This window comes from Mus musculus, chromosome 7, assembly GCF_000001635.26.
Source record: "Mus musculus strain C57BL/6J chromosome 7, GRCm38.p6 C57BL/6J".
Classification (NCBI taxonomy): domain Eukaryota; kingdom Metazoa; phylum Chordata; class Mammalia; order Rodentia; family Muridae; genus Mus; species Mus musculus.
In genome coordinates this window covers 116163858-116188894 of record NC_000073.6, presented here as the reverse complement: position 1 = coordinate 116188894, position 25037 = coordinate 116163858, and the positions used below count along the sequence as shown (strand labels likewise).

Here is a 25037-nt window from a genome sequence, read left to right as displayed (position 1 = left end):
GGGGCAGAGGATCCCTGCGGGAATTCCTAGGTTCTTGCCCTGAACAAGGATCTGGACAGAGATAGTGGATAATAACAGAATTGTTTACGAAGGGAGAAAAGCTTTTCCACGGGTAGAAATAGACCAGAGCTGGAAAAAGATCCAAGGCGCAATGGCAGAGATTCTAAACAGAGGATCGGGACTGTATAGTCTAGTATGGTGGGCTTTGGATCTTTGTACAGTCCACAGTTTTCTTTGCTCTTTTACAAGTCAACCTTCCATTCTTTCACATGCTAATTTTGACTTAATTTCCATCCTACTCTCTTGCTACAATTGTACACATACACATAACCTCTAGGGGCATCAAGTAGGAGCCCAAAGCTGGGGTCTCGAGGAGAGGAAACAGAACCCTGCTTATCTCAGTGGTCTTCAGAGAGAAAACCCTAGTCACAGGCTGTGCTCAGTGTGTTGAGTGGACCACGGTTGCTATTGCATAGAGGTTCTAACTGGCTGATCTGCAGTAACCTTAGGCTTGCTTCAAAGACACCAGGCCTCCGCTCCTGTCTCTTCTGTAGGACCCTTCTCCAGCACTGTTACAGGGCCGCCCTGCTCATGACTGGGTCACTGTGCTGCTCTTCTGAAGCTTCTTCCTGGTTTTCTGCAGTTATCCGCATGGGTCTGGCCTTTGGTGGCTGTCCTAGTTTTATTTCTGGAGCTGTGGTCAAGCATCGTGACAAAAAAGCAACTGGTGAGGGAAAGGGTTTGTTTCAGCCTACAGTTCCAGGTTACCGTCTGTTACCACGGGCGAGTCACAGCTCCGTTTCTCCAGTCTTAACAGAGTTCAGGACCTTCTCTGCCTAGAGGATGGTGCTGCCCACAGTGGGCTGGGTTTTCCTGAATCAGTTGACTTAATTAAGAGAGTCCCCAGTAGATATGCCCACAGGCTAACCCAATGTAAACAACTCCTCACCTAGACTCTCCTTGTGAGTCTGGGCTGTGTCAAGTGGACAGAACTAATTATCACAGTAGCTAACAGGGCTACCTGCATACAAGGGGCTTGGGCTTGGAAGGTTCAGGAATGTGATTTCCATATCAGATCCTCAAGCACAGGCACATGCTGTCTTCTCCTCAGTGCTAGGGTGTCTCTATAGCTTTAGGGAAGAGGACAGAAACATTCCTGAGCAATGACGGCAGCTGGCTGTGTACACCGATCCCCAGATTCTGTAAAGCGTTTCATGTGGAGGTGGAGCCTGAGTTGAGTGAGAGTGCACCTGCTTTGGAAGTCCAGAAGCCCACTGTTGTGCTGAGCAACTGCAAGGCACATAGGCTCCCTTGGAGGCTCCTCACCAAGGGGACCCTCACTGAGCCTTCCCTTCCCTGCATGCAGTGATTTCATCTGCTCTCCCATTTTGTCATTTGTGTATTTGGAGAAAGAAAACACTGGTTGGAATTGCTGATAATATTGTGAGTGTGGTGTTTGAAGACAGCTCTAAAAGAGATCTGAGCTTCCTGAAGGTAGGCGGTCTCTTACTGAACGTTGGCCCCTTTGCAGAAGAGGCTTTATATTACAGGTTTCAGGGCTAGCTCTTCTGAGACTGGTGCAGATTGTTGGCTTATGTGGGAATCTCCTGCTGCTAGGTGATGCTGTCTCCTGCTGCTCCTCCTGTAGCTACATGTTGGTAAAAGCTGGCAGCCAGAGGTAAGAGCAAGGAGAGGGCACTCCAGCTCCAGAGGGAAGCCACCCCGTGCTCATCCTTTTGGGCTGTGAGAGTCTTGTATGTTACCATCAGTGGCTGGTAGAACCAGCACCTTCTCTCCAGACACTGATAGTCTTGGGCTAGCTTTGCCTGTTGCATTTGGTTGCCATGGCAGCAGAAAAGATGAGGAGAAATGCAAACACCTGGCAAGCAGATGCAGAAACTTGACTGGCTTTCCTCTCTGGGTTTTCAGACAACATTTGTGACAGTCACAGGTAAGGGGACATGGGGATGGGGGCCCTTAGTTCACTCAGGGCCTAGTGGCAGTTTTTGGTGTGGATGTTTTGAAGGGCTTAACATTAGGAATGCAGTCATTGCCACATGACACCCACATCGTTGGCTCTTTTCTGCTGGCCAAATATGTAGCTGTGGTGGCTTTGCTATGTGAAAGGGGAGCTGTTGCTCAAAAACAGAAGTCTGGTTTCTTCCTGTGACTTCTCTTGTCCATTGCTTTTGCCTCCCCCGAGTCTGGGGGGAGGCAAATTTGCTCTATTTAACAAATGCTGTAGTTTGGTGAGAGCAGTGGCCACTCGGTAGATCAGGCAGGAGGAACAGACAGGCCGGAAGGAGGCGGATTTGAAGGGGAGCGTCCCAGAGGTCCATGTCTCGCTCTCACCCTGCACAGACAGTCATGGAGTCTGGAGAGGGTAAGAGACTAGCCCAGGGCAGTCCAGCTTGAGGACTCTAAGGCCAAATTCAGGACAATGCTCTGACAAAGGTTGGGGGCACAGCTCTCTGGGCTGTCTTCATGCCAGGTGAGGGGGTGCTGCTGGGCTCTTTTCCAGCTTGTCTTTAAGGAATTGAGGGGGACGGGGAAAGCTCATAGTGAGCTGTGAAAGAATGAGGCTGCATTGAAATCCCATGTCAGTCAGCCTCCCCCGGGGTGTTGGGAGCTGATGGGAAGCGTCGGCAGCCTGTCTGTGCCTCTTCTGGGAAGAGGGTTATGTAGGTGTCCCTGCCTCTATGGCTCTTTGGGACAAGAACTAATTCATTCATTCATTTATTTATTCATTCATTCTCTCTCTCTCTCTCCTCTTTCTCTCTCTCTCTCTCTCTCACTGTAGATTGTGCTCCTTAAATGTGTGCTTGTGTCTCAGCCCTCCATTCACATCTGCCACCCAGCCGAGTTCTCTTGTCTTTGGAATCCTTGAGGACACAGCCTGAAATTGGGGGCCCGTTGATCTAGAAATTCATGAGATAATAGTAAATGAGGTTTTTTATTTTTCAATGCTGGAATTCAAACTGAGGGTCTTATCCATACTAAGCAAGGTCGCTATCACCCACCCAGCTGTATCCCCAGCCCAATAAGGTTTGGTTTTTGTTTTTGTTTGTTTGTTTTAATATTCAGAAATGGAGTTCTGTTTCCCATTCTCTTCCGACTTCCTGCCGTTGCCTTGACCACTTAAGGGAAAAGCCTGCCATAGTTTTTATACTTTGACTAAAAAAAGTCGCAGGTAAGGCGTTGCTAAGAAACCACTGTGGTCTGAGCTTTCTGGTAATAAAAATAAACTGTGAATGGGATTTAGGTTCTGGGGTCTCCAGTGGAGACACAGGGTGGTGCTGTCTCACAGTGCTTCCTGGTTCTCAGAAAGACATTTTCACGTACACGCTGCCCTGCGAAGAGAGAGGTGGTTTTCAGCCTGTTTTACAAAATAGAAACTGAGGCACAGAGAGCTGACTTGTGGAAGAGTCATAACGTCAGAGCTCAACTGAAATGCAGTCATCTCTTTCTGCTCTTTCAGGCCTCCTTGGCTTGGAGTTGGCCTTGTGGCTGATCTATCCAAGGTCGATATCTTACAGACCTGGGGACTTCTCACTTGGAACCTGGGATCTCTTGTGGCAGACCCACCCAGTTCATTGTTTTTCACCTGTTTTTAATCTTTGCAGCACTAGGAACTTCACCTATATCTTCGTAGGCAAGCACTCTATTACTGAGCCATAGCCCAACTCGCCTTTACATTGGGAGATGGAATCTCACTAAGTTGCTATGAGTTTACTTTAAATGTTTGAACTTCAATTTCCCTGCCTCAGACCCCTGAGTAAGCCCAGGTTTCCCAGCATTGCAGCTATCTTAGGCAAGGCATTAATCTGTCAGGGGCACATCTACAAAGCAAGGATGATAACCCTGACAAGCTAACCATGTAGCTGAGAGGATACAGGGAAAGCACCCGGCACTTAGCTGTTCAGGAGGCCCTGCAGCATCAGCCCACCGCTTGGCTTGCTGTAACTGTATGCGCCCGTCCCTCACAGCTTGTGACTTGCAGAAGGGAGAGGTCCTGCTGGGATGACATGCCAGTGCTCAGAGCAAACAGCTTCCAGAACGTAGAGGTTTTTTGCTCTGCCTGTAGGACTATGCACACTTTGTCTTGAGGCGCAGAGAAAGCCACTGTATGGCTAAGGCCAGGGTAGAGGCCAGCCATTTTCCAGTGGGCTTCTTCCCGGCTGATTTTTGTCTAGTCTTCATTTCTTTTGTTAGGTACAGACAGGAGGCAGTTGAGCTCAAAGTCTTGCTCACTGTTTTGAACTTTAGCCCACACCCCTGCAGCCAAAGAATCTGCATTCATGCAGCCTGAGTGAAGGAAAGGGAGGGCTTTGTTCCAGCCGTCCCACTGCACTGGGAATTCAGGCATCACAGAAACCCAGCAAGCAGGCTTACAGCGAATGGATTTTATGTAAGGACGCTAATAGTCTGAGCATGCAGGTTCGGTGGTCTCCTCTGTGGGATGCAGTATGCCTGAGGGCAGGCTGATGGGAGAGCTGTATGTCTTCTGGGGACATTTCTTGGGTGCAATTTATTAGTGGAGTACATTCAGGCTAAGGATTTGAGGAAAGATCAGAGTCTGGCCCGCCAACCTCTTCAGTGAGGAAGATGACTGTCCAGTGAGCAGAGCTGAAGCAAATGGACCCAAATTCCTTTTGTTGAATGAAGCTCTCTCTGTTCAGTCATTTCTGGGTTTCCTGGCTTATCTATTCAGGAGGTTTCGTGGATGGTCCTGTTGCTCAAATCCATGGGGTTAAACCTCTCCGCAAGTTTTCATGAGTGCCAGTGTTGCATCCAGCTGAGAAAATTGCTTTGATGCTTTCTCCTATCTATTTTTTGATGTGAAATGAGTTACTGGTTGTAATTCTAGTAAATAGCTTGCGGTCATTTCCAAAGTCATCATTCAATGTCACCCACGGTGAGAGAATCTAGCCAATATCCTTTGAAGGCTGGCCCCGTTTCTTGGACAGGTGGGCTGTGTGTGTGTATCTTGTCCTTTCAGAGCTGGGTTGGGGGGCTGTTGTTTGAACGGGGATTTGTTTCTGCAGTGTTAGTAGAAACAGCACAGTCACCTCTCTAGGGCAGATTTGGGTTTTCCTTTCTTACCCTGCCTCCCACCTCCTCCCTTCGATCTCAGTACTGTGGCTATAACCAGTCTTTTTCCAGACAAAGTCTCTATAACTGGCTCCTTCAGCAGGAACTCTGTCCTCTTGCTTCATCCAAACCTGTGGTTGAGTTGTCTTTCTCCTCATGCTGTTGGCTGAGAGAACGCCCAGCCAGCTAGCACCTAGGGCAAGGTATAACGTTCAGATTTCAAAAAAATGGCAAAGTGCACACTCCTTCCGGTTTCCCGATAGAAATCCAGAGAGTTTTTTTCATTGTCCTGTAGAGGAGGCATGGAAGAGCTCGACATAAAAAGGGTTGTGTTTATTTAAGATGATTTAGATAATCTAAAAGTGATGAGTGAAATGTTTATGTTAAAATGTGCCCCAAATCAAAGCAGGCGTATCGAAAAGGACAGGCATAAACAAAAGTTAAAATGTTTTTGCTTTGGGTAGCAGGACTACGGGACATTCCCACTCATTCATCTTTTTCATGTAGCTTGTTAAATATCCTGTAATAACATGTCAAAGGAGAGCCAATTGAACTTGATAAAAATTTCAGCAAAACCTCTGTGAGATTGGCTCTTATGTCTTGAATTTATTTATATGTTTATATGTGTTTGTGGGCACATATGTGTGTGTGTGTGTATGTGTGTGTGAGTGTGTATATGTGAGTGTATATGTGTATAGGTGTTTGTATGTTTCTCAGTGTGTGTCTGACTCTCTGTGTGTGTGTGTGTGTGTCTGTCTGTCTGTCTGTCTGTCTGTCTGAGTATCTGTGTAGGTCAGAGGACAACTAGTGGAAATCGGTTCTCATTTCTACCATGTAGGTCCCAGGGATTGACCTAAGGTCCTCAGACTTGGGGGAAAGCACCTTTATTCTGTCTCCCTCACTGGTTGTGTCTTAGGTTTAGTCTCCTTCCTTGTCCCTCCTTCTGGAAAGCTGGGCAGGCCAGGGTCCTGGGAGGATGGTTGGTTGTACTGCTTAGAGGCAGAGGGAGGACAAGGCAGCTTCACAGAGCCTCTTCCCACTCCCATGCCATGATCTTGCTGCCACAGCCTCTGCCAAGGGAGAGGCTGAGCCTGGTGACATTTGCTATCCAAGCAGGGAGCAGTAACAACATTTTGGCTGGGATGGAAGCCAGGGGCAGGGATTGAGGATGCCTGGCTGATAAGGAGTCAGCCAGCTTTCTGCCTTGTGTGAAGCACATCTGCTGCAGCTGAGCATCTCACAGGGCTGGCCCATTGGGAAGCTGATGCCTGCTCTGCTGGGAAGTCTAGTGGCCACACAACTTCTACAGAGAAGTCCCCTCCTGGGGCAGTGTTGGTGCTGTGATTCAGGGCGCTACAAAGTTCCCTGTCCTTTGAGCCGTGGCAGTACCTGGAGGGAGCATGGAATCTTTAGGTGAAGACTAGAATTTTTCTGTAACACCATACTCAAGTAAGTGATACAGGACATTCTGACCAGTTTCGTCTGGCCTGGATCTTCCAGCTTTGTCTTTCATGGTCCTGGCTAAGTCTTCTGAAGTGATTTCTCTGCAGTATAGTCTGCCTGCTAATCACCTGCCTGGATCCTGATGCTCACTGGAGCAGCAGACAAAATGCAGTCAAGGAACGACGTGGTTTCTGCTCTCTGCTCAGGGACAGCCTACAGATTGCGGAGCTAGCAGGGTCTTGCCGTAATGAATCACGCTGTTCAAAGATAGGTACTGAGCTTGAGTGAAGGCACTGACCCTCCCGTGTGGGAAGGACTGGTGCAGATATGGGCTCGGCGGAAGGCAGGTGAGAAGCTGTTCTTCCGAATCTCTTTAGAGTAGTGCTCCAAGCCATGGGCCTCCATGTGGCTCGGCTGCTGGTGGGGAAGCTTACCGTGGCTCCACATACACTCCATGGCTTCCTGCTCTCCAGGCATGGCACAGGGGGTTAATAGCTCCAATGGCTCTATTTTGGGGCAAATGGAGTGTTCCCAGAATAGGACTCTTTGTTGAATAGTCTATTTTGGGAGGCAAGCCCCACTGGCGTTTATTATGTAAGCATCTTCTGTGTATGTCTGGGGGTGTGGATGTGTGCACAAGTGATTTCTTGTTACTAATTATAAGCAGCTTCTTCTGGGAGTCAGGGAAGTGGAGGTGTATGTGTATAGAGGTATGATGTGTCTCTCCTTCTGTGAGGAGTATTGTGTGCCTTGAGCAGTCACCAGGCGCATCCTACTAGGAGAATGAGCGTGGTACCTTAGGACCACAGACAGATAGTGCGGTGTGCACCCTTTTCTGGAATACCTGGCTGTGGTGATATGTCCATCTGTCATCTTTTGGGTGTCCTGAAGCACAGGGACAGGTGGATATTATGGCCTTCAGTCTACAATCTGGGATCAGACGGCCTCCAAAAACTGGGACCTGAGTTGTTCTAAGGCCAAGCAACTAGCTCCAACCTGGAACAGATCGTAGACTTAGCCTCCCACTCTGCAGCTTGGCGCGCACTCACTGGACCCCCCCTACACCTCCCTGCAGGCCACACCCACATATGTCGAAGCCAGAGAGAAACCAAAGACCGTCCAGCATGGTCAGTGAGACATCCACAGCTGGGACCACGTCCACCCTGGAGGCCAAGCCTGGACCCAAGGTGAGCTCCTGGTCATGGGTTCTTCTTTTTCTTTCTATATTTTTCCAAACCCCTTTATAATCAGAAGTCCATTTGATTATCATTAGATCTGTGGTATGGACCCATAAGAAATCCTCCCCCAGTTACAGACCAAGTAATGAAGGCGGAGAGAGGTGGTGGCCTCTTTCCAGGGAAACAGGTGGTTGCTGATAGACCGGAACTAGTTCTTGAATGCATTTGTCACTGTTCTGGGGTGTGCTCAGAAAGCAGCACCCCTGTTCACATGTGCATGGTGTTAGATCCTGACGACTTTCAGTGGCAGACAGGCCTGCGGAAAGGAAATGCCCACAAGTTTCTATGCTCAAAGTATAGGATCACTGACCTAGACAGGTAAACCAGGTTGGGAGCCAAGTATTAGAAACTGACAAAGCCAAGGACTGAAAGGTGGGTTCATTCCAGGACACCATAGCAGCAGCTCTTAACTTAATGGAACATCCTTTAATGTCTCTGTGTGAACCAGTTGGGAAGTTCACTGTGTCTGGGGCTTGCTGTCTGACCGGCGTGATGCTATGGCCAACAACATGCACTGACAGGAGGGTGCTGCCTCTTAGAGACCACCAACGGCCCTCCTAAGATACAAGCATGTTTGTGCCCCTTCAAGTCCCTGCTGCTAGAACTAAGGTCTGCTTTTCCTAGATTGTCAAGTCCAGCAGTAAAGTGCACAGCTTCGGGAAGAGGGACCAGGCCATTCGGAGGAACCTTAATGTTCCGGTGGTGGTGAGGGGCTGGCTACACAAGCAGGTGAGGTTGCTGACGTGGGCGTGAGGTGAAAGTGTGAGTGGGTCTTGCTTGCTTCTCCCTCAGCCTGGGGAGGCTGTGAACAGTTAGAGACGTTTCCCGTTCCAGAATTTCTTTGCGGCAGGCGGGTTCTGCCCTCTGTGCTCAGTAACCTGTTCGGTTTTTTTTTCATGAGTGAGCAGATGGTTCAAGGGTTGCAGTGTCTCTCCTCAGACCCATTTCACCACTTCTGTCCCTGTTGCTCTGGGTAGCCAGGGGCTGGTCAGTGGGGGTGTGGGGTGATGATGGAGATGAAGGAGAGGCACCTGCAGATTGGCACCCAGGATACAGTGTAAGTGGATGAGTCAGCCAGAATCCAGCTTCCAGTTAGCCCTCTGCCCCACCTGTCTGTCTTTGTTGTCCTTTGGCTACAAATGCTACCTTTTCCTTGCCTGGGATGCATGGCTGGCTCCCAAGCATGTTGAAGTCCAGATTTGCCAAATTCATTATCCCCACCCCCAGACCCTCCAGCCACTTTCCCCAGGTCTTAGTAATAAGGAACTATCACTCCTCTCTCGGATGCACAGGGAAGAGACCCAGGACGCCATAGCAGCAGCTCTTAACGTTAATAGAATGTGCTCCAGCACCAGCACCTGCCCCTTCTTTCCCCACATCCATTTAGCCGGGAGCCCCTGCATCCGTCATCTCCTTACCGCTCCCGCCCTCACTCCGTGCTTTGTCTTTGGTCTTCAGCCAGCTCTGAGCTCCCAAGTCTAGAACTAGTCTCTTGGCCCCTCCTTTTTCTCCTGTTATTTCCTTACTCGTTTGCTTCCCATGTTTTAAGGGCTCACACAGCAGGTGTGAGGAGGTAAATAAGAAGGTGCCTGTCCTGAGGAACTCCTCATCTGCAGAGGGAAACATCACACTGTCACCCGTCCCTAATCTGTCACCTACCAGCATCTACAAAAAACAATCAAACGCCCAGAGCAATGGCACCTATTTGACGGAAGCAGTTGTGAGAAAGTCTTGCGTTGTGTGATATGTAGGAGGGGTTCCTGAGCATTGTACACTGTGTGGGAGGGGATCCAAAGACCCTTCCCATAGAAGGGGAGCCCCAGAGGCTCCTTCATCTGCCCCTGGTCTTATGTCTCCTCTCACACTCCCATCTTGTCTCTTTTCTTACATTTCTGTCTTCATCTGAGTCATTATCCTACCTGACTTGCCCTGTTAAGTAAAGGGCACCGGTTGGCAATGTGGCAGGAGAGAGGCCTGTCAGGTAAATCATTCTCCTACCTCCTGACCCTTTTGCTGCTCCCAGCCATACGGGTCAGAGCCTTGCAGACCTACAGCAGAGGGTAGACTGTGCTCACACAGCTGAGGAAGCCTTCCTGGGAAGCAGCATTTGAACCATGGACGGAGGATGGATCAAGGCCTCCCAGTAAGAAAGAGGCAAATGCTATGGAGACTGCAGAAATCATCTGGCCAGTCTGCAGGCCTTGACCATCAGATGACAACATTAACTTAATTTGGTTTGGGTACTTTAGTGTGTGTTGGTGGAAGGGATATGTGGGGGGTGGCAAACAAGCCTCATGTTGTATTCAGGGTTAGAAACTGTTCTTTTGTTTTAACTGTCAAAACTTCTGAATAGGGAAAGACTATATTTTATGTGTATGAGTATTTTGCTTGCATGTATGGATGTGTTCACTGCTCATGCCTGGTGAACATGGAAGCCAGAAGAGGGCATTTCATCCCCTGAAACTGAAGTTAACAAACAGTTGTGAGCTGCCATGTGGTTCTGAGAACTGAACTCAGGTCCCCTGCAAGAGCAGCAAATGCTCTTAACCACTAAAGCCATTTCTCCAGCCCCAAGGAAAGATGGTTTAACAGCTAAACCCAACTCTGAGATTCTCCTGGGCCTTGGAGAAAACTGGTGTGTAAAATTACTATTTTCCTTGTGACCAAGTCTTTTTGTTTGGTTTGGTTTTGATGAACTTTTGTTTTGAGGAAATTTGATTGCAAAGAGAATTCAGATCTTTACTTTGAATGGAAAGAAAACAACAAATCAGTCCTTTGGTAGAAAACAGAGTTGGTTAGCTGAGAGCGTTGTCTCAATTACCCAACATAAGACTATTCAATACTATGTGAATTCATTTTCTAATCAACATGAATGAAGATATTTTATAGCCTACATTCTAAAACAAAAACAAAACACATTTTAGTAAGAACTTATTATTCATAGGTAACTTCTATTTTTGAATTTTCCTTTCTAGAAGAAAATGAGTTATAATAACTTGTTTCTAGGAGACCAGAAAACCTTACTTCCTGTGATAAACCATCAGTGAGTCTAAGATTAATGTCTATTTAAAGAGTAACTATTCAATAACACATTCATAGAAAGAGGGAGGGACTATAAACCATCAGTTAATTTAAGTTTAACGTCCTGTTCCAAGAGGAGCTATTCAATAAGGTCTCAGTGGTTTATTGAGCGACAGAGGGCCAGAGATGTAGTTCAGTTGGTAGAGAGCACAGACTGAATCACGTGACCACATAAACCAGGCAAGGTGTGGCACACCTGTAATCCCAGCACTCTGGAGGTAGAAGCTAAAGATCGGAAAGTGGGCAAGGCCATCCTGGGCTACATAGTGAGTTTAAAGCCAGCCTGGACTTCATCGTCACTATCCACAGGAGACCACCTCATTAAAGATAGATAGATAGATAGATAGATAGATAGATAGATAGATAGATAGATGAGAGAAAAATAAAAGGGGCATGGTAGCACATGCCTTTAACCCCAGCACTAGGGAGTAGAGGCAGGCAGATATCCAAGTTTGGGGCCATCGTGGTCTAGAGAGAGAGTTCTAGGACAGCCAGGGTTACATAGAGAAACCCTGTCTCAAAAACAACAGCAAAATGAAAAAATAAATAAGAGAGAAAGTCTGAGAAATTGGTTCATTGAGTAAGAGCATGCACTGCTCTTGCAGAGTTCTTAGCACCCATATCAGTGACTCTCAATGGCCTGTAACTCTAGCTCCAGGGGATCTAACACTCTGTGACCCCTGTGGATAGACACACACACACACACACACACACACACACACACACACTTACATCTTTAGATTTATTTTGAATGTATGGGGATCTTTCCTGCGTGTATCATTGTGTACCATGCGCATGCCTGGTTCCTGTGTTGGCTAGAGAGAGTGTCAGATTCCCCAGGACTCCAACTACAGGAGGTTGTGAGTTTCCATGTGGGTTCTAGAAATTGAGCTTCAGTCCTCTGGAAGAACAATTAGTGCTCTTAACTGCCGAGCCATCTCTCTAGCCCCAAAAATAAATATTAAAGATAAAAAAATGTAAAGAAAGAGTGGCTGTGGGCAGGTCTTAGCTCTGGGATTGGCTTCAGGTGAGTGGAGGGCTGGAGTGTATAGGCTGCTCTGACTGATTCTCTGTGCTTTGCAGGACAGCTCCGGGATGAGGCTGTGGAAAAGACGCTGGTTTGTGCTGGCTGATTACTGCTTGTTTTATTATAAAGGTGAGCGGCAGCCTCTGATCACCAAGGGCTCCTTGTAATAGAAGAGAGGATGTTGACAGAACATGGATGGGCGCTTTCTCAAATCTAGTCGTTACAACAGTGGCCTGAGTTTCTTAGCCCCTTACCCTGCAAGAGTGGTCACTGACATGTATGGCTGGTGGCTTCAGTTTTACCAGTCCAGTCCATAGAAGTTCAAATTGTTGAATTCAAGTACGTAAGATTCAGTTACAGTCTCAAGACCCACAGTCACATGGGCTCTTGTCCCTCTTAGATGTAGGTTACCTTGGAGGCCCCCAGAGAGCTGGGGAGCAGGGGACTCTCCCTGCTTTCTGGGTGCCTCTCCTGTGCCACTGGACAGGACACTTGAGTGTAATTGCCCATTTGAGCATACATAAAGTCTGGGATTGGATAAGGTGGAATCTCCTACAGAAGGGGAAGACAAGTGTAGGCTTTGCTGAGTGCAATGAAGACATTGAAGTCTGTAGGTTCTTCAAGGGAAATGATAGAGGGTTGTCATTTGGGAATTCTGAGAAGGCCTAGGATTTGCATTTGGCTTCTAAGGATGGGTAGTACTTGGCCAGTGTGGGAAGAGACAGACATTACAAGGAGAAAAGTTACACTTGAGGAAGGTACTAGATGCAGAAGTGGGGGAAGGACTGACCCTGATCTAGGAGACGAGGCTCACAAGGTGGGTAGGGACCAAATGCAAGGGCTGTCACAGAAGGGTGGGGACACTGGGTTTAGGGTTGTGTCTGGTGGCGAAGAACCGTGTGAATTGAGTGTATGAGTTCAAGGGCCAACTCTGTCACTCTGCAGTGAGGGGATTAGTGAGGGAAGATGTTCCACAGCACATCACATACTGCCCGTTCACTGGCATGATGAGCTAAGAGTGTCCACATGCCTGTGTCTGCCCTTGGGAAAATTGCCCTTTCAGCCTCTCTTCTGTGGTACCGCCCCTTAGCACCGAGGTGCTGGTAAGCATTTGGTGCGGGGGGAAGGTGCCAGTGCAGTCTCGGTAGACGGCCTGGATAGGATTCCTAGAACGTTGTTGTGATGTGCTTTTCTATCCAAAGACAGCCGAGAGGAAGCTGTTCTCGGGAGCATCCCTCTGCCCAGCTATGTCATCTCCCCAGTGGCCCCAGAGGATCGAATAAGCCGCAAGTATTCCTTTAAGGTATTGTTCTCCCGTCTCAAACAATGTTCTCAGAAACACCTTTATGATGCAGCTGCTTTTGTGGACAGGAAAAGGAAGTTAGGAAGCAAGAGGGACTCAGACACAGACTAACAAGGTGTAAATGACTTAAACAGAACAAACTCATTGCTGGGTTTGATGGGCCCACACCTTTAATCCTTGTATCCAGGAGCCAGAGGCAGGCAGAACTCTGTAAGTCAAGCCAGCTTGGTCTGATTTAAATAGTAAGCTCTAGCCTAGCTAGTACTACTAGCTTCATTTAAAAAAATTTTTTTTTAAAGCTCATCACCCCAGCCACTCTTCTATTCTGTAGCTCAGGAGCTGCTCTGAAACAATTGTTTGTTCGGTGGCTTCTAGAATTATCTTTAGTGGCCGAGTCTTTTTCAAGAAGTCTCCCCTTTGTGGGTAGAGTGATTTTTCTGTTGCTGTGGCAAACACCGTGACCAAAAGCAATGTATGGAATAAAGGGATTATTTTGGGTTGTGTTCCAGAAGGATGGATTCATCATGGCAGAGACGTGCGACAGGCAGGGCAGCAGGAACAGGAAGCCCAGAGTTCACATTGTAAACTATAAGCGTAAACCAGAGTGGGCACTGGAAGTAGCTTGAGCGTTTAGTCTCAGAGCCCACCTCCAATAGCATACTTCCTCCAACAAGGGGCTACCATCTTAGCCTCATCAGACAGGGCCGCTTTGGAGCTAAGTGTTCCAATGGGGATGTTTTTCATTCAAACTGTCACACTGGGGTTAGGTATCATTGCAGAAAAATGACTAGGAACCAGGAGAGACAGCCTCTGGAGTGGCATCGTGGGAGTTTATCATGGCTGTGTGCAGTTCATCTTCACACTCTGTTGCGGGGTATGAGAGAGAGAGGCTGAGAAAGCATCTTTTTGTGGTCTCTCTCCTCCTTTCTGTACTTCAGCCAGTGGTCTTTCCAAGGTCTGATCTTGCTTGGCCCAGTTTGGCTCCCTCTTTAACTAAACATAAACCCGTAATGTGGCCTGCAAGGCCCTGAGGACCCTGCCCTGGCAGCCTCATAGCCTCACCATGTGCAGCCCTCCCCTTTGCTCTCTCGTGCCAGCCATGCTGGCTGCATCCGTGAACCTGTACACCAAGTGCTTGTGCTTCTCGGAGGCTGAGTGCCTTGTCTTCCTATCCAGGAGTTGTGTGAATGTCCATCTCAGATGAGTCTGGGTCACACTCTTTCACAACCTCCCAGACTGTGTGTGTGTGTGTGTGAGTGTATGTCTGAGTGTGCTGTATAGTGTTTTGTGTGTGTGTAATGTAGTATGGTGTGTATGTGTGTAGTGTGTATGTAGTATAGTGTAGTGTTTTGTGTGTGTAATGTGCTGTGGTGTGTGTGTGTTGTGTATAGTGTAATGTGTAGCATGTGTTTATGTAGTGTGTTTTGTGTGGTATGGTGTATGTGTTGTGTGTGTAATGTTTTGTGTGTATGTAGTGTGGTATGGTGTGTGCGTAGTATAATGTATGTTTGGAGTGTGTGTGTGTGTTGTGTATAGTGTAATGTGTAGCATGTGTTTATGTAGTGTAAGTGTTTTGTGTGGTATGGTGTATGTGTTGTGTGTGTAGTGTTTTGTGTGTATGTAGTGTGATATGGTGTGTGCGTAGTATAATGTATGTTTGGAGTGTGTGTGTGTTGTGTATAGTGTAATGTGTAGCATGTGTTTATGTAGTGTAAGTGTTTTGTGTGGTATGGTGTATGTGTTGTGTGTGTAGTGTTTTGTGTGTATGTAGTGTGGTATGGTGTGTGCGTAGTATAATGTATGTTTGGAGTGTGTGTGTGTGTGTGTGTGTGTAGTGGCTGCAGTATGTATGTACAATTCAGAACCGTGGGTGTCTTCCTTTCTCCATGTGTCCCTTATTACCTTGACATAGAGTCTCTCACTGAACCAGGAGCTCACCATTTTGGTTAGGGTACTGTTTAGCAAGCTCTGGGGATCCACCTGTCTCTGTGTCCCAGTGCCTAACACTGGGGTTATAGATGCGCACAGGCACACCTGGCTTTCTGTAGGTCCTGGGGATTCAGACTCAGCCCCTGATGCTCCTAGAGCAAGTGTCATTACCCACGGAGCTGCAGCCGCTAACCTCTCAGCAGCAATTGTCACATCGCGGTGCCCATCCACCGGTGTTTTCTTAGAAGTGGTTTTGAGTGGTCTCAGCCCTGTAAAAGGCTGTCCTCTACCTTCTAGTGTGGTGCTTTTCCCCATGTGGTAGCACTCCGTAGATGGTGAATTATTGGGCAGGGCACACATCTGAGAAAGTGTCAGTCAGTTCGTGGCCTTTGGTTGTGCCTTTGTTACCCACAAAGGTTCTTGCTGTCCTGAAATTTGATCTTGGGATTTGAGGGGGGGGTGGAGCTGGGCTTCCTTCTTAGTGTCTTATTAGCACAGCCGTCTTCTAGGGCAGCTAGGTCAATGCCTTCTTACTCTCATCCCGGTTTTCTTTGGGTGCAGTCATATAAAGTAGGGTTGTGTTAGCTGAGGAGCAGAGAGCAGAGAGGAAGGGATCAGCTCCCAGGCTTCTCACTGGGCCAGGTACCTTTGTACAAAGTACAAAGCATTCTGGGTTTAGGTCACTGGACCAGGTGACAGAGGAACTTGTGTCTTTCTTACCTTCACAGTCAGAGCACCCGAGTGCCTCAGCACAGGCAGAGTGAAGCTGGACACCTGGTCCTCGGGTGAGCAGCTGGGCACAAGCCTGCTGTCACGTGACGAGAGAACAAGGCCCTGTGCTTGTGTGTGACTCCTGTGGCGGCCGCACTTGTCGTGGCCCATCTGCCGGCAGGCTGCAAAACTGTACTTGCATGCCGGAAGTGTGCCCAAGGCTGCCTCTGAGGGTGCTTGTAGCTCAGTGACTTGCTCTTTCAAAAGACTGCCCTGGTGGACCCCCCTCCCCCGCCCCCTTGCCGCATTTGTGACTGGTGGGCAAGAGATTTCCCCAGAATGCTCTGTGGTGAGGAAGGGAAGACATGCGGAGATCTTGGGCCTCATGGTCCAGGGAAACCTGACTAAAGATTTCTGCTGGTGTGTGGTGAAGTCTGCATGAGTCTCTTGTTGGTTTTACTGCCATAGCTCCTGCTTGCTGAAGCAGAGGGGACCAAAAGGGCACCCAAGACATTCAAAATGGGGATAGGAGATTTCTCTGCCACTGTGGGGACCTTAACTGCGGGCAAAATTTGTGTAGTGTCTCTGGGCACTGGGCTGGGTAGACTCAGATGTATTAATGGGATAAACAGGCCCGTAGTTAGTATGCATTGTGGGCTGGGATGTCCAGTGTGGGGAGGAGTAAGTGCCAAAGGCTCACCTGCGAGGCTTTGTTCATCCGTACTGAAGGCACGCCACTCAACAGTTCATAACTGTTTTCTCTGGCTGGTCATTGCTCTGGCCTGCCGTTTATTCTCGGTCCACATTATTGAGGTGAATCTCAGTTTTCCATGGGACCATGAGCTTTACACAGAGAACCTTGGGCTGGGAGTCAGACCAGGGTTAAAACTCTCCACTCACATTCAAGTATTCAACAAATAGTAAGCACATGTCTATGCTGGGCACTGTGCCTGCTCTTCCTGGGTGCAGAGTGGGGAACAAAATCGGAAAGGCTCCTTTCTCATGAAGTTTGTAAAATGAACAGTGTCCAGGGACGGTAATCACTCAGTGTCCAGGGACGGTAATCGCCCTCAGAACCTATTCCCAGATGGGGTGTGTGGGAGAGTTACTGAACCTCTCAGATCCATTTGCCTCATCTGCAAACCAGGTCTGTGCCTACCTCTCCAGGCTGCTGGGATTACAAAGAGACTAAAACTGTGGCCACACCCAGGGGCCACAGAGTGGGTACTCTGACAGTCTTCCCTTTTCTATACCTGTGCAGACTGGGTGAGGTTTTCACTGCGAGGTAAGAGGCAGACTCTTGCCTCCTCAGGCAGAGGATTCTTTTTTTTTTTTTTTTTTTTTTTAAGATTTATTTATTTATTTTCTGTACATGAGTACACTGTAGCTGTACATATGGTTGTGAGCCTTCATGTGGTTGTTGGGAATGGAATTTAGGACTTCCGCTCTCTCCAGTCAACCCCACTCAACTGCGGTCAACTCTGCTCGATCAGCCCCTGCTCACTCTGGCCCAAAGATTTACTTATTATTATAAATAAGTTTTTTTGTTGTTTTTTGGTTTTTTTGTTTTTGTTTTTGTTTGTTTTTTGTTTTTGTTTGTTGTTTTTTTGTTTTGTTTCTTGAGACAGGGTTTCTCTGTACAGCCCTGGCTGTCCTAGCTAGAACTCACTTTGTAGACCAGGCCGGCCTAGAACTCAGAAATCCGCCTGCCTCTGCTGCTAGGATTAAAGGTGTGCACCACTGTAGCTGTCTTCAGATGCATCAGAAGAGAACGTCAGATCTCATTACAGATGGTTGTGAGCCACCATGTGGTTGCTGGGATTTGAACTCAGGACCTTAGGAAAAGCAGTCAGTGCTTTACCCGCTGAGCCATCTCTCCAGCCCCCGGGCAGAGGACTCTGATGGGAATGATCCAAGGTGCTAACCAAGGGTCATCCCCTGTGCCTTTTTCTAGGCTTCCCAGAATTCCCAGTCAGATGTCGATCAGCTCTGCCCAGTTCCATGGTGTTTTCTGAAAAGACAATAGCTGATTCTTTAGATAGCTGAAGCACCCATATCGGTCTCTGGGTCTGGCAGTAGTGAGAAAGTAGCATCTAGGTTGTGACATTTTTCAGATGTGGAGACAAACTGGCCGACACTCTAGAAGCATCTAGAAGCGGGAAGACAGCCAGGGTATTCCTTATTCTTGTTCCCGTAGAGAATGTGTGCTAATCTGTCTGTCCTCGTGCTCACAGGCTGTGCATACGGGGATGAGGGCACTCATCTACAGCACCACCACAGCGGGCTCTCAGATGGAGCACTCGGGCATGAGGACCTACTACTTCAGTGCCGACACCCTGGAGGACATGAACGCCTGGGTCAGGGCCATGAACCAGGCTGCGCAGGTGCTGTCTCGCTCATCGCTGAGGAGGTCAGTCCTGGTGGGGGCCCTGGGCGGTAGGCAGGGAAATGCCCTAGGGCTGCAGTTCCAACCTTCATGCTGGGTGTAGGATGCTCAGCTCTCTCAAGTCTGTACTGGACCAAGTGCTCTAGGAGGAGAAGGTGCAAATGCTAACACAAGTCACTAGACAGCATCTAAGGGCCATGGCTGCCGTGGGACCACACACACACACACACACACACACACACACACACACACACACACACGTTCTCAGCTTTTCTTATTTGTGGTAGAAGGGATAGAGATATTCCAAATCACGTGTCAGGTAAATTGATATCCTTTAAAATAACTTTCTATTCATGGAATAGATGTATAAGGTATATGTAGGTTTCTTTCTTACTTTTAGATTTTTATTATATTTTACTTATGTAGTGTGTGTGTGTGTGTGTGTGTGTGAATACTTATGCCATGGCACCACTGTGGAGATCAGAGGTCAACTTTCAGAAGTTGTTCTCTCCTTGCATGAAGTGGGTCCCAGGAATTGAACTCAGGTTGTCAAGACTGGTAGCAAACTGGACCATCTCACTGGCTTTCTTGCTGTTTTAAAACATGAACAAGAAGATCTACATTATTTAATACCAGTAGACATAGATCACTATATCAGTCTGTATTCTGCTATAACAAAATACCAAAGTGTGGGTAATATATAAAGAAAAAAGGTTTAATCACCTCACAGTTTGGGAGGCGGAAGACTAAGTAGCATGGTTTGGAATCTACCACAGGCACACACACACAAACACACACACACACTACTTGGACTGTATCAAAGGCAAGTGACACCATAATGGGAGCTCCTGTAAGAGAGACACTGGTATCAGTCACTTTTGTTGCAGCATCTGCATTGACCTAATTGCCTCGACCTGGCACACTAAGGCCCATCTTACTCCCATCACACTTGAACCAGACTTCTAACTCGTTGACTTTTGGGATGAAAACCTCATTCAAACCCTGGTGACTGTTTAATTGGCCACCGGTGTGGCATCCACAGGGTGGTGTCTACCATGTGGTTGTGCTGGGCATTCAGACAGGTGCAGAGCCTTGGCCAGCTCAGAAATGTTCTCTAATGCTGTTGCTATAAATAGCCCTATATCAAAACCCCTCTACAGCTCCTCACACGTGAAATCTTCAGATTGACCCCATTTATTTTATGTAGCCCCACCAAATTGTCCCTTAAGCAGCATGGTGTGACACACATGTGAGTGTTGGCTCATAGGTCTTCACTGTTAGTCTTACCAATCTTTTGGCGTTTTTTGATCTACTGTGTAAACAGTCAAGTTATCTTTTTTTTTTTTTTTTAACATAGCATCTTACTTTGTAACCCAGGCTGCTTTGAACTCACAGTAGTCCTCCTGCCTCAGCCCTTTTAAGTACAGAGATCATAGGCAAGAGCCACTGGACTCAACAGTATCACTTGGGTCCCCAGAAGTGAATAAAGACCAGCAGAGAAAGCTATAGGCAGGAGAGTGTGTGACTGCTGTGCCTTGTGCTCAGAGCGTGTGAGGATTCCCTCACTAGCCAAGATTTGGACCTCTCTAGTCCTACCCGAAGAAGTCCAGCTGACTATCAGTTTTAGAAGAGATCCTTACCTTTTAAGATCTTAAACTTTTTCTTGGAAAATTATACCTGTTTTGCTTCTAACTCTTAAAATTCCATCATCTTTGCTTAAGGTTCCTTCCCTTTCAACTGGAAAATCTCTTGCCTTCTAATTGGGAGTGAGTGAACACCAGTAGCCATCACCCAGGCTGGCTGATGCACCCTTCACATTCTACTGTAGCATTATCTTTTTTGTGTGTATGTCATGTTGCCTGTGTGTATGCCTGTGAGTGTCTGGTGAGAGATGGGCCTTGTCAAGTTCCTGGCACACAGTGGGACCTTGCATGTGTGGCAATGGTAGCATCAGCCTTAAAAACATATATGACCCTGACCGAGACCCTGTGGAGTTTTCAATCCATAAAACTTCCCAGGGGAGTTTGTCCTTTGCTGCTCCTATGCAAGCGGCAAGGGCATTGTTGAGTGTATTTTGTGACTCATGGGGAGAGCAGCTGAAGGTAGAGTGTCCTTAACCCAGGCAGGTCCTCTGTTGCTAATTCTGGTAAAGCGAGCCAGTTGAAGGGCCGTGGGGTGAGAGATTTTCCCCTGGGACAAGGAGTGGGGGGTTGCCCCATTTAACTCAGCACTGGAAAGAAGGAAGTGACTACCATCCCCGCTGCTTTCAGCAGCTCCTTCCTCAATACTGAGCCCTAACCAGAGTGAAAGAAGCTACATGCCTTGCAGGTACTGCGAGGCCTCAGCTCTTCAGTCTTTCATACAGAGTTCTATATAGATGGTGACCAGGATGGGCTCGCCGTGAGCTTGCCTACCTCTGAGACTGGGGATCAGTGCTCAGTACTCCAGCAGCACCCCGTTTGGGAAGGGTTTGTGCCATTTTAGCTCTAGACACCTATGCTCCTTGGCCAGCCCTCTGAATGACAGTCATCCAAATGAAGGCATACTTAACCCATTGTGCTAAATTGATCCGTGAAGATTTCTTTTGTGACAGTTCTTGTGATTTGAGAAGTCATATGGTAAATTGCTGGGAATATAGGGAGACAGGAGAAAATGGTTTTGTTTGGTTGGTTTTGTTTGGTTTTAAGGCCCCTAATTTAGTAAATTGTTAAATGTTGAAGTCATGTAGGGCTATGGAGTAGGAAGCGCTGCTTTTCCTACCTGCAGCCACCGACTGAACATTTTGGGCATAAAATTGTCCCTTTAAGTCCTGGATGAGGAGCTTCATAACCCCAAAGTCTTAGGGGTAAGACGAGTGGCAGGCAGCGAGCAGACACCGAGCAGACACCGCTCTGCCTGCCACTCCCTAGATGTTTACTCTGCAGGGTCTTTTGGTATCAATCTGAATAGAAGTCATCATCTCCCTTCAAAGTGATTTCCAGGAAGTATTTGCATACGTGGGAGGGTGCATCTTTCTTTATACACACGCTAAAACCCAGAGTTTACTCTTACAAAATTAGCTCTAAAAGAAGAGCAGACCAACAAACTCCATGGTTTTAGGGTTAACAGTTCTGATGCCTCCATGATAGTGGTATGTTTGTCTGACTGCTTATATTTATAGTGTGCATAATAAGAAGATGTATCCATCTGGAGACTGGAGACAAAGCCCAGGTTATAGAATGCTTGCTTGTCTGGAGGCATAAACCGTGGGTTCAAGCGCTACCATAGCGTAAGACAGATCTGTCTTCCAGTACCTGGGAGGTAGAGGCAGGCCCCCCTCGGGGACAGAAAAGTTAGAGGATAGCCTGGGATTCATGAGACTCCTGTTTCTCCACCCCCACGAGAGAGAGGGGGGGGAGAGGGAGGGAGGGAGGAAGGAAGGAAGGAAGGAAGGAAGGAAGGAAGGAAGGAAGGAAGGAAGGAAGGAAGAAGAGCTACAGGTCTTTGGGTTTCCCAGCTGGAATGAGCACTTGGTAGTGGAAGCACATGAAAACACAGAACAACTGTGACCCTACCAGGGGTGACCCAGAAGGCAGCTGGACTTTCACCAGCTCAAAGGTAGCTGTGAAGCACAGCCTATAAGGATGGGAGACCATAGTCTGGTCTATAGAGTGAGTTCTAGGACAGCCAGGGCTATACAGAGAAACCCTGTCGGGGGGGGGGGGGGGGGAGATTGGAGACCATGATGAGGATAAAGGCCAAGGAACTCAAAGGCTTCTGGTGGGGTTGACAAAGAGGAGAGGAGGAGGAGAGGGGTCGAACTGCTCAAGTGTCCAGAGCAGAATTTCTTACCTTTGAGCTTACAGTAACACTGTAGTATTTATTTCGTGTGTGTCTCAGTGTATGTGTGTACAGTATGCATGTGACAGTCATAAGACAGCTTCCTGGAGTCGATTCTTTCCCTCTACAATCTGGGTTCTGGGGATGGAACTCCAGTTGTGGCAAGTATGTATCTGCACAGCCCTCTTACCAGCCCAGGAATTGCTTTTTTATTTTTATTTTTTTTAATTTATTTATTTATTTATTTATTTATTTATTTTAGTTTTTCGAGACAGGGTTTCTCTGTGTAGCTCTTGACTGTCCTGGTACTCACTTTGTAGACCAGGCTGTCCTTGAACTCAGAAATCTGCCTGCCTCTGCCTCCCAAGTGCTGGGATTAAAGGCATTCGCCACCACGCCCGGCCTTGCTTTTTTAAAGTATAAGTCCCTGAGTGTTTCCTGTCACCAGGACGTAAAGACCCATTGGGCTGGAGTGGCAGGCCCCTCGAGTCACTATCTCAATCCTTCATTCTAATGAGATGTAACAACCTCTGTAGCGTGAGTAACATAAACCAGCGTCCATGCACACGGGAAAGGGAATTTATTGATCCACACCCGGGAGGACCAGTGATGCATCTGGTTTGGGTGTGGGTACATGTGAGAACTTAGGCTGAGTCCTCAGGGCTCTGTTTCGCTCCCTCTACTTGCCATCCGTTTCTTGCTCTTGGCTTCCGTTTCAAACAACCCCTCACACAGGGAGGGCAGCAGGAGCTCAAGCCAGAGTCCGAGGACTGACGGTCTGGCCCTTTGTCTCCCCCTGAACCAGGCCCTGAGACTTTGGAGCCATAGCAGAGCAAGAAATAGTAAAGTCAGCACCTAAACCGGGTTGACCCAAAGTGGGGAAGGGTGAGCCCAAATGAAGGCAGAAATGCTGTCAGACATGCAGTGGATAGAAGTATAGGTTTGGGAGGTGAGATGTCCCTCAGATATGAGATACAAACCGGGTGTAGTGGTGTAATCCTGTAAAGGCAAGATCAAGAGAGCGATCCAATCCTCAGTAACATAGCAAGTTCAAGGCCAGCCTGGACTCCTTGAGACCTTGGTTTAAAAGGAGACCTAGAGCTGGCAAGATGGCTCAGCAGGTGAAGCACTCCCCACTAAGGAGTGCTAAATTCTATCCCCAGGAGCTATGTGGTAAAAGGCTCGCCATTCTTACTGCAAGTTGTGCTCTCACCTGCACACATGCGCCATGATACCTTCATATACTCAAACACACTCAAACACACATACAAAATAAGTAGGTAAATTAAAAAAAAATTGTAGAGAAGTCGGGGGCACATACCTTTAATCCCAGCACTTAAGAGGCAGAGGCAGGTGGATCTCTGAGTTCGAGGACAGCCTGGCCTACAGAGTGAGTTCCAGGACTGCCAGGGCTACACAGAGAAGATAGACAGACAGACAGACAGACAGACAGACAGACAGTAGAGAAGTACAGAGAAACTTTATTTCTGCATAACTTGGGGTTTCTGTGGAGAAGGCATTCGAACATTGACAGTGGCAAGTGTGACTGCCTTGTTTGGGTCTGCGTGCCCACAGTTAGATCCGCATACAACAAGAAGTAGCCACTGTGTAGGGTATTAAATGTTTCTTGTTCCCTAGACTAGCTTTAATCTGTACTCACCCCGGAGAGCCGAGGTTCTGGGTGGTCCTGGGGCTCTGATCATCATGGTTTAAATACAGGAGTGTTCTGCTGTGTGCTCCCAGATCAAAGCCCAAACAGTCCTGGCTAAACCATCATACAAGCCCTGTATTGGAAGGGCAGGACCTTTTTACCCTGGAACATAGCTAGACTAATGCCCCATCTGAATTCCTGCTCATTTTCCCATCTGTGTTGGAGTGTCTTCTTCTGACTCCAGTGAGCCATTGTTCTGTCCTGAGTGATGGGGCCGCATGCAGAACTAGGGTAGGACCTGTCCTTAGGAGGCTTTCAGTGTGGCAGGCCTTGACAGAAGAACCATGTCCAGTGTCACAGAGTCCCTCCTCTATCCTCAGCTCACAGTTTTAGTTGTCACCAGTACCTCTCCCCAAGCTGGCCGGGCTTGTGGGTGGGGGTGAGGGCCATGAGTGGAAAGACAGTAGGTGGCAGAAACTAGAGTATGGCTCTGGAGCAGCCGTTTCAGTGTGGTGATGGTGTCAGGCCGTAGTCCCATTTACACTGAGGAGTGTGTCAGGAGCGGCCTTCTGGAAGAAGTGGCACTTAAGCCAGGTTCCGACAGTAGGAGAAAGGACTGAGCTTGGGTTAGGGGTGGAGGGATGCTCTGAGATAAAGTAGATAATGTTTCCTGGAAGTCTCGGCTGTGCTGTGGGCTGAATGTGCTGCTGCCATTACAGGGACGTGGACAAGGTGGAGCGGCAGGCCATGCCACAGGCCAACCACACTGACGCCTGCCAAGAATGTGGCCACGTGGGACCTGGGCACTCGAGAGACTGTCCTCGTCGAGGCTATGAGGACTCCTATGGCTTCAACAGGAGGGAGCAGGAGGAGGAACGCTTCCGTGCTCAAAGAGACCCACTGGAGGGCAGGAGGGACAGGAGCAAGGCCAGGTCCCCATACTTGCCAGCTGAGGAGGATGCCTTGTTTGTCGATCTACCTGGTGGGCCCCGAGGCCAGCAAGCACAGCCACAGCGAGCCGAGAAGAACGGGGTGCCACCTTATGGCCTGGGAGAACAGAATGGGACCAATGGGTACCAGCGGACTGCTCCTCCCAGGGCCAACCCAGAAAAACACAGCCAGAGGAAGACCGGCCTGGCCCAGGCAGAGCACTGGACAAAAGCTCAGAAGGGGGACGGCAGGAGGTTAGTCTAATGTGATAACAAGGGTGGGGCCGGTCGGGTGCTGTCATTTCTCCAGTACCTGCTCAGCTAATTAACCGCTCTACCTCTATGTGAATAACCTTAACAGTCCTCCACAGGAAGGTGGTAGCTCTAATTTACAGACCAGAGAAATGGGCTTGGAGAAGGGAGGTAGCC

General features: G+C 48.2%; 1 protein-coding gene across 23 annotated transcripts in view; it reads left to right on the top strand.

The window, feature by feature from the left end:
• The window catches only part of Plekha7 (pleckstrin homology domain containing, family A member 7), a 184899-nt gene that overhangs the window by 119489 nt on the left and 40373 nt on the right, over positions 1 to 25037 (top strand). For 22 of the 23 annotated variants that reach the window (XR_001785538.2, XR_001785539.1, NM_001305185.1 and 19 more), the window contains 6 exons: positions 7610 to 7721; positions 8397 to 8501; positions 11937 to 12009; positions 13083 to 13183; positions 18058 to 18233; positions 24399 to 24863. Coding sequence is in view for 21 of the 23 variants with exons in the window: in NM_001305185.1 (NP_001292114.1) it covers positions 7610 to 7721; positions 8397 to 8501; positions 11937 to 12009; positions 13083 to 13183; positions 18058 to 18233; positions 24399 to 24863 (1032 nt within the window). In the remaining 2 variants the exon portion in view is untranslated. The remainder of the gene's footprint in view (positions 1 to 7609; positions 7722 to 8396; positions 8502 to 11936; positions 12010 to 13082; positions 13184 to 18057; positions 18234 to 24398; positions 24864 to 25037) is intronic. The other variant, NM_172743.3, reaches the window with a different exon arrangement.